This window comes from Amblyomma americanum, chromosome 6 (assembly GCF_052857255.1).
Source record: "Amblyomma americanum isolate KBUSLIRL-KWMA chromosome 6, ASM5285725v1, whole genome shotgun sequence".
NCBI classification, from domain to species: domain Eukaryota; kingdom Metazoa; phylum Arthropoda; class Arachnida; order Ixodida; family Ixodidae; genus Amblyomma; species Amblyomma americanum.
In genome coordinates, this window is record NC_135502.1 from 109,404,840 (window position 1) to 109,413,572 (window position 8,733).

An 8,733-nucleotide genomic window follows, 5' to 3' on the forward strand; every position below is an offset into this window, starting at 1 on the left:
TCTTATTTAGATAGCAAAATTTTTCATTTTGCCGTTCATTAAAAAACCTAATTTAAGCCTTTGTCTAATTGCCACAAAGAATATTCATGTCAGCAGTCCAACAAACTCTTCAGTACAGGTGCATTTGAAAAAAGGCTAGCAGATCTTCTAGAAAGATTACGTATCATCACTCAATGGCCACCGCTTGCCATTGAAACAAAAAAAAAAACGCAAGCAAAAATTTGGCTTCTGCAGTTTTAAATGCATTAACAAGAAATACGTTTGAACAGTACAAAAGGAAGAAAATATTAAAAGTATGCATATATGTTTAAATAAACTCGACATATACAAATAACTCGAAGTCTTGCCCCCACTCAAAAAAAATTCAGGTGTCGCTGTACAGAAACATACTTGCTACAACACGAATCCCTAGCTAAAAGCCACTTCGCAAAACCATGCAGGCTCCAGGAGCTGGCCGAGCAGATGTGGCAGCAGGGCACAGCAGACCCTGAGCTGCGGCCCTGGGAGCGCTACATAGAGGATGGGCTGCGGGCCCTCGCCGACCAGGAGTCGGACTTCGCACGACCGCCAGAATCCTCTGACCGGCTGTACATGTCCATTGGAGCCAAGGACCTCATCGAGGTGGCTCATCCCGCTCCTCCACAAGGGGCACCCGACTGCCGGTCAGTCTATTCTGCACGTCTTTACCATGTCACTGTGTTTTAGTGCCATATTTTTCAGCGCAAGTGGCATGGCTTTTATTCCCTTAATTTTAATTGTAGCCACTTGTGCAATGGTGCGACTCATGCCTTGTTGGGCATCAGTGTCAACTGCATGAGGCAATCAGACATTTTACTTTGCACCTTTTCTACTTGGTTAGCTAAGGATTGTAACCAAATTTCATAATAATTTGATCACGCGATGTTTTTATGGGTGCTGATCGAAGAAGAAAACCACCTGCATTTTTTTAGTTAGCGTTTTGAGTGCTAACTGGTTACCGGTTGACTCAGTGCTGTTCATCGTTACAACTCCTTGCAGAAAAGTATAACCTTTGCTTTATGTAGTGCATTCATCCATATCATTCCACTTCTCGTAGTCCACTTTGGGTCTCTTGTATTTGGTAATAAAATTACTAGGCAGTTTTCATGTGGTTCGTAGTTACAGTTTTGCTTGAACACTGGCATTGGCAGCATGTCTCACGGCGTCAGCTGGCATAGTGCCGCACCTGACCGCAGCAGCAGACATGAAATGTCTTGTCAGAGCGTAAGTGCCACATGGCGGGTGGTCAGAAGAACCTCCTTGTGGTTCTCATGCCATCAAGACTGCCAGAACCGAGAGCTTTGCCAGAAAAGATATCCTCACCAGATCCGAGGCCCAGGCACACATGTGTGAAACCCTGGATGACACTTGCTCCAGATGGAGGTGGCATGTTGGAGAATGCTCTTTCCTCCTGTGGCATATGGTGCTATTGTGCATCACAATTGGCTACAAACCTTGTTCTGGTATCATTATCAGGCTGGCCGTGGGACCATGAACCCAGCAAAGCTAATAGCACTGTGAAGAAGCACAGGAGGCATGGCCCTGGTCTGAGGTTGACAGGAAGGTGACGGTTGGGCATCTTCTTTCTGCAGGCTCCCTGGACGTCCCGTGGTGCACTTTGGCAGTGTGGCCTCTGGACTGGGCAGCGTGGTGAGGGACGACAGCCGGAGGCATGCGTTGGCCGAGGAGTACGGAGTGCGGGCGTTCGACACCGGGTTCGACACAGTCGTCGAGTCCATATATGGCAACCGCAAGGACCACTATGCCTTCATTCGTGGCATCGCCGACTACAAGGATGGCAGCAAGGGTCGTGAGTGGCAGCCGTATGCAGCACTCGCCGCTGCCGCCTTCATGAAGGCCGTTGTCTGCGCACTGGACCCCGCGGAGGACGACTAAGCGCTATCTTTAATGTGCTCATCCTTCATCGTCAGCCACTGTGGCCTGATTTTCGCACAGCAACTGCTTTGTGACATGTGAGCTAACTTCAAGTTATTTATCTTCCTTTTTCGATTCTCCATACCACCAATGGTGCGTCTGAGTCGCTGGAGAAATGTTCAGCAAAGTGAAAACCACTTTAGTTTTTACGTCTCATTGCATTGTGGATGCTCTGAAGAGCATTAAATTAATACACAGTAAGCTTGCACCATGCGATGTCATAACAGATTTGGAGCATTTAGAATGAGGTTTACTGGTTATTCTAATGTTTTAGAAGAAAAAAGTGTTTTGGAATAGACAAAAGCCAACAGACTAGGCTAGGTATCACTGATACTCCCCACGCTATGAGAGAATTCAGTCTAAATTTATGTGCAGTGTCTTTTTCACTTTAGCAGTCCTGCGTGCTCTGCAGCCTTTATCTTTTAATTTTGCAGTCCATGCATACTTTGTACCTGAACACAGTTTACCTTTCTTGCTTTGTATAGAGATTGTAATGCCCCTAAGCTGCCAGGGAGGGCAGGAAGAAATGTCTCCAAATTTTTTCTCATGACATCACAATGGGCTCTAGTGTCAGTGCACGACGTTTAGTCCATTCGACCAACAGAATTAATAACCAGTGACTGTAAGCACCACAGAAACCTTTAGTTGTTTCCAAGCTGAATGTCTAGGTGCAGGTGTTGCATGTAAAAGCTTTTTCTGCAACTTGCCAGATTTAAGAAATTTTGTTGCACTGTTCTTTATTCTGACATCAGTGGTGACTTGATATTAGCAGTAGTAGGAAACATCTACTCCATATGATGTAACATAACAAGCTGGACTCTGAAAGAGTAGGATGTGAAATAAAAAGGAATCAGCATTAATGATCAGATAACATATTTTTATTTGGCAACCACCTATAACATGCAGTTATTATAAGCAAGTACTCGAGCTCTCCTGATGTTGCACACTGCAGACAGCCCCTACTTACCTCATGCTTCTGCTTCCGCTAACTGCCGTCCTTTGAAAACTATATTAGATCTTACTGAAGTAGTATAATACATGCTATGAAGTACAGGTTCATATAGATTGGCAGTCCTTTTGTGGGCAGTTAAACACTCCAAGATATGTCTACATAATCCCTAGATATGTCTACATATTCTCTAGAGGTTCCCTAGGTCATTGATTTCGTTACTGCATTGGAACCAGGAGCATTTACCTGTAGCCCATCTCCAATTTCAGGAATGATCGAATCACTGCCAAAAACTCTGATTGTTAAAAAATTGACTGCAAAGCAACATCGTGTTTCTTGGCGTCACTGTAAATTTGATTTTTCTTGCCAGTCGATGCAGTAAGTATTTCCTGCTATGCCAGTCGGAAGGGGGCTTGACTTTAACCAGCTTTTTGTGTTGTGAAATCATTAACCATACTTGTCTGATATGCATTTACCCAAGTGTGAAATGAAGCAGTGGATCATTTTCGAGCGAGGTGGGTTAAACTACAATGTGCAGGATAACCACGTAACAGGTGCATTTTGCCATTTCTACTTGATTGTTTTGCAAACAGTGTTCACAAGCAGTTGTAACACTGGCACGTGTTCGCTCATTTGTCACAAAGTGGTCGCAGCATAGTGCGAACGCAGCTTTATGAAGCATGCACCAAAGCAGACTCTCCTTTGAGAAACGAAACCAACTCGGAGAACTGTCTTTGAGACAATTTTTTTCCTTCTTCTTCATCTCATAAAGTGCAGCATTGTGTTGGGCTGTGCCACTTATTCTCTGTGGGACCTGTTCGGAGCGGTCAGGCATCGTGGACAGGTGCTGTAGTCTGCTGTGCACCTGCTTGCTTCTGTTTGTCAAATGTGCTGCTTGCTTTTGTGTTTGGATCTCTGTTTATGAAGCTTCAAGCCAAATAAGGTCAGTCAGGAAGGTACCGAGTGTCACTGGGGCAAGTGGCGCATGCAGAGTGAGTGCGAACTGCCATCAACTTTTTTGTGGTTCTCCTGCAGTCTTGTGTGTGCCTGGCTGAACTCATTGTCTGGTTGTTGTGCCGAGAATGCTCAACATTTTTTTTTCCTCTTACCACTTTTTTTCCTGAGGATTTTAAAATTGAGCTGTTTGCTGACTGGACTGGTATCGACTGTATACTACTTCTTATCCACCCACCTATGAATGCAGCACTAAACTTACTTTGAAGTGAAAGCGCTACCAGCAAGCAGCATCATGTACTAGTTGCCTGGTGTGTTTTGATTCTGCTATGCCTTTCTGGCATTGCTGCACCACAGAGTAGTGTTTGGTCGGTTGGCCTTCCTTGAAAGACCATCCATCAGAAATATTGATTTTGAAAAGAGTGAGAAAGTTCTCGGCATGCATTTTATTGGTCCCTGGTATTGGCATTGAAAAGGAATTATGGCACTAATGAAGATGTTGTCGAGTACAAAAGAAGGAAGATGATGCATAATTTTTGCGCTGCTTCCCTATTTATCTTATCTTGCCCTTTTGCTGCATCATATACAGCACTGCCAGCAGTTAAGTGCTGTGAATGCATGTGACTGCAGGGCAGAATGGTGAGTTTTGTTTTCCTTATCTGTTACTGACAAATAGGTGTGGTAATGTGGGTGGTTGAGTTGTAAGGTACAGTGTGACACTGACACTGCAGGTACAGTGTGGCAATGCAAGGCTGTCAGCGATTAAGCATGTGAGATTAAGCAGAAGTGACATTGACTGTGGAGATAATGGCTGTTTCCACAGCTGACCTCATGCTGTTTTCATAATAGCTTAGGGCATAGCTCCTGAACTGTGTGTCAGGATGAGACCTGGCTCAGACTGAAACTGTGGTGCTGAATGAATTCTGATGGCAGGATTGTTTGTCACTGCATTAGCATGCACTGCATCATGTCTATCACGGGTAATTCCATTGCTTAAGGTGTTGGAAAGCTCGACTGGATAAATCTGTCCCTTGATTGATCTCTCTGAGTTACAATAGTAAAGTGGGCACATGTACAACAGAAAGCACTCACAGGTGTGCTTCAAAGTGGGTGTCGTGATGCAGGTTATGGTAGTTTAGCGGTATAGTTGAGCCTGCTGGGCAAGTTAAGAGCAGAGAACAAAGAGGCCACTGTTGTTGTTGTTGTAGCTGTGGAGCGAAAAGCACTGTGTAGCCATGGCATTGCCTGAGCAGGCAGCGTAGCATTGTAGTAGTTCTTCAGCTTGTATGCAAGACTTCACCAATCCCTTCTCCTTACCAACCATTTGCCATTGGTGACGATTCACTCTGGCCCAATATTCAGGACATAGCACCATGTAAAGTAAAGGTACTCAAGTCAAGTTGAATTCCTCGAAAGCACTAGTAGTTTCGGTCCCTGAAGCAGCGGAAATATTTCTGAACATACTGCACATACTGTAACAGAATGCTGTTGATGTTCACAGTACACAGCACACACACACTCACACACACTAAGCTGAAAGGCAGGAGTGATTATGCTAGAATTGATGGCATTATCCTTCAGTGCTGTGCTAACTACCCCGCCGTTCAGTTTTTGGGAAACGCTTTCTGATGTGAAACTGTGAAAGCCACTGTGTCTAATTTCGATATCAGTTAGTGAGCTGTCTCGTCATCAATAAACTATGCTACTCAGAGATAACTTTTATTTCCACTATGGAGGAGGCAGCTATGATGTGGATACTGGAAGCTAAGGCTGAATAGTTTAGGCAGCCTTGAAGATTCTTAGTCAAGTAGCATTGCATTTGCACCCCATTCGTGGCCAGGGTCATTTAGATGTCATGAGAAGCAGAGACACATTCGTAGTTCTCACCTTGCATTACCCTTTGCACCAAAAGCTGGACATGTTTTGTTTGTGCCCCCTTCCTTCTACGCCCTACGCTTGCTGCAGATCTAGAACAAGTATTTTTGTTCTACTGCACAGGTTGTGGGAAATAAGAGGTCACATGTTCGTCCTCAGACACTTCTGTTGTCCTGGCAACGAGTGGGGCGTGAGTGAATTGCCTCAGTAAGCATGTGTTCCTGTGCCCTGTGTGGCTTGCTCAATATACACTTGACTCACTCTTGTGCTGGGAGGAGGCTCTTGGGTGTGGGCTGCTGGCATATGTCTGTACTTGGGTGTTTCATTTTCTTCTTGTTTTAATTTTCATTGTTGCGATGGAACTTCGCAGAAGGACCGAAAGGAGTGTGAGGGATTAATAAAAGGTGTAGGCAGCTAGCAACGTTACAGAAAAAGTCTGATGCCACAGGGAACCCTGCCACGTTTTTACAGACAAAATGTGAGGGTGTTTCATGACACATGTTGCTTTCTCGTTCTGTACGACAACCTGTATTCACTGGGGGTGATAGTGCACTGGCATGCTCTGTGAGCAAAGTGCACTCCAGGGAAGGACTTGTGTCTTTTTTTTTTTCTTCCCCGCTGTGTGAGATCAGAGTAATGCGTTACTGTGACCTAGCCCTTGTCTGTTGAGATTTGTGGCACATTTGCAATATGTAAATATGAATCCTTTCAATGTGCCAAAACGAAATGCTGGCGTTTGGGTTAAATATAAGTGTGCAGATATGCTTCAAGTGTATTGCATACTTGAATCCGCAAAATGCCGACTCTTTCTGACATGCTTCTGTGCTTATTAAGCATTGTATACAAAATGCCTTTGCAGTGAAACCTTAATTGGCATTTTCAGTAGCATTTTTACTAAAGATGCCGCTTTGAAAAGCTTACTTCATATATTTACAGCATTCACCAGGTGTTGGCAAAATATTGACGAAGTGTATCAATTTATAGTGGGAAGAAATTTGTGCTTAGTGTTCTAATTTTGAAAAAGCAGGCTTTTGTCTGGAAGTGATCACATTGGTTTTAGCAAATATGAAAACATCCATATTCAGGCATGGCTCTTGTGGTGCCTTCTGGCTGAAGCACTACGATGAGCAAAGAGCTCTCTTCTTACCAATATGTGGTCAGAAAGCTGACAGGGTGATTAGACTTGTTTGTCAAGAGGGATAGCATGGGCATCTTTCCTCAAGTGCAAACTGATTTTCCTTCTGCATTCACCGAGATGCATATAACTGTACTGTTTTTTTTATAACAAGGCTAGACTGCAGAACTCATGGGCTGCAGGTGCAATGTGTAGTTTAACTTGTTTTATTGTGAAAATGCTTGGTACTGACAGCATTATTTATTCAACTCTCTGCTGAGTATATGTACTGACTACATGTACAAGCTGTCTAAGATAATGATGAGAGGGATGTCCGGGCTTCTTGATAGTTCATGTTTTGATGAAGTGACACAGAAGAAAATCAGGGATGAAGAAAAGAACAGAACAACATGGCGCTGACTTTCAACCCTCAAAATTGAAACTTTGAAAAGGTAGAAAGTCAGCACTCATGTCGTTGTGTCCTTTTCTTTGTCCGTGACTTTTCTGCACTGTTTCGTCGAAACAAGTCAAAAGGCAGCATGCATCAGTGTAGTGTCTGTAGCACAAGTGACTTGTGAGGCATGTCGTTAAGATCAGAAGACCCTTTGCTACGCTGATGGTCAATCCATTATGCAAAATTTTGCCTGAAGGAATTGCATTTGGGCGAGTATTTTTAATGCTATGCATGTTGTTTCTTGTTTCCATTTTTCTTCATTCTCTGTTCAGTGAGATGTTTGGAAAAACTCATGCTAGCTTGTCAATAAACATAAGAGAGACAGCAGTTTCTTGCGGCCTGTGTCATACTGTGCTCGCTCAGGACTGAATAGTTGGCTGTGTCAGTATGCAGGGCTGGCAAAGCGTCACTGTAAAAAATGAAGAAGCAAAAGGGCTTGATTGCCATTTTTAATGCTCAGCTGCCTGTTCTAAACTGATAAATACAGTACATATATCTATATATACAGTTCTCTACTGTCATTACTGTGGCCATGAGTCGCGCTGCTGCATGCCGGAGCCAGCGCGCCTTGGTTGTTTCAACAATGGTTTGTTCTCGCGTGCATTATGTGCGAACAAAGTGAAGCGACTATACTTGAGTTTATTTTTGTAAAAGTTGCTGGTCTCAGCTAGACTTCGTTGTACAGGCACAGCCTATACAACGGTGTGTGTCACAATTCTTTTTTTGTTTGCCTTCTCATCATCCTTCTCCTCCTCCTGTACCGCAAGTGCTCCCGTAGAGAAAGAAACAGAGAAATAAAGACGTTAATATATTCCCCGCACATACATGGCCCCTGTCTGCTTTCACACATCCCAGCACGGTGGGTTAACCTTGCATCGGCATACATGAACATCCTGAATAAGGGCAGGGCTTTTCAAATGTTCCAAGGCACTATCATGTGATTCCAGAACAATCGCAGAGCCAGCTAGGACTTCTTTTGCACCCTTAGCATTCTAAATAATTTAGGCAGTAAAGATTATAGCCTATCCTGTTAATTGCCTCTACCAGTAGCACAAGGTACTTTGAAAGGCACTGTCGGTGCAACTTGTAGCATTCATTTAAACAGCAATGTATGGTGGTACCCATTTAACCATCCCTTGAAAATTAGGGGCCTTTAAAAAGGTGTGCATTTCATTTACCATAAGGTGTGGTGCACAAGCACAAACAGCGCGTGTGCGTGCGTGTGCGTGTGTGTGTGTGTGTGGTGACATTCGATGGTACCCATAAAAGATGGCGTCCACATGCAACCTGGAAGGTATGATTGGTCGCGCATATGGTTGCTCAGGAAGAGCAAGAAGGATCACACCAATTCCACCAGTGGCAGCGCCTGCTATCCCAGCTAGGGCAGTGGCACATCGCTTAATCACTGTACCAGTAGGGGTATGAGGACTCTCA

General features: G+C 44.1%; 1 protein-coding gene across 1 annotated transcript in view; it reads left to right on the plus strand.

Annotated features, from left to right (window-relative positions):
• Nucleotides 1-8,119, plus strand: part of LOC144093975 (uncharacterized) — an 84,860-nt gene extending 76,741 nt beyond the window's left edge. The window contains exons 11-12 of the mRNA XM_077627764.1: nt 441-662; nt 1,611-8,119. Coding sequence (XP_077483890.1) covers nt 441-662; nt 1,611-1,914 — 526 coding nt within the window. The 3' untranslated portion in view covers nt 1,915-8,119. The remainder of the gene's footprint in view (nt 1-440; nt 663-1,610) is intronic.
• Nucleotides 8,120-8,733: the final 614 nt, after the last annotated feature.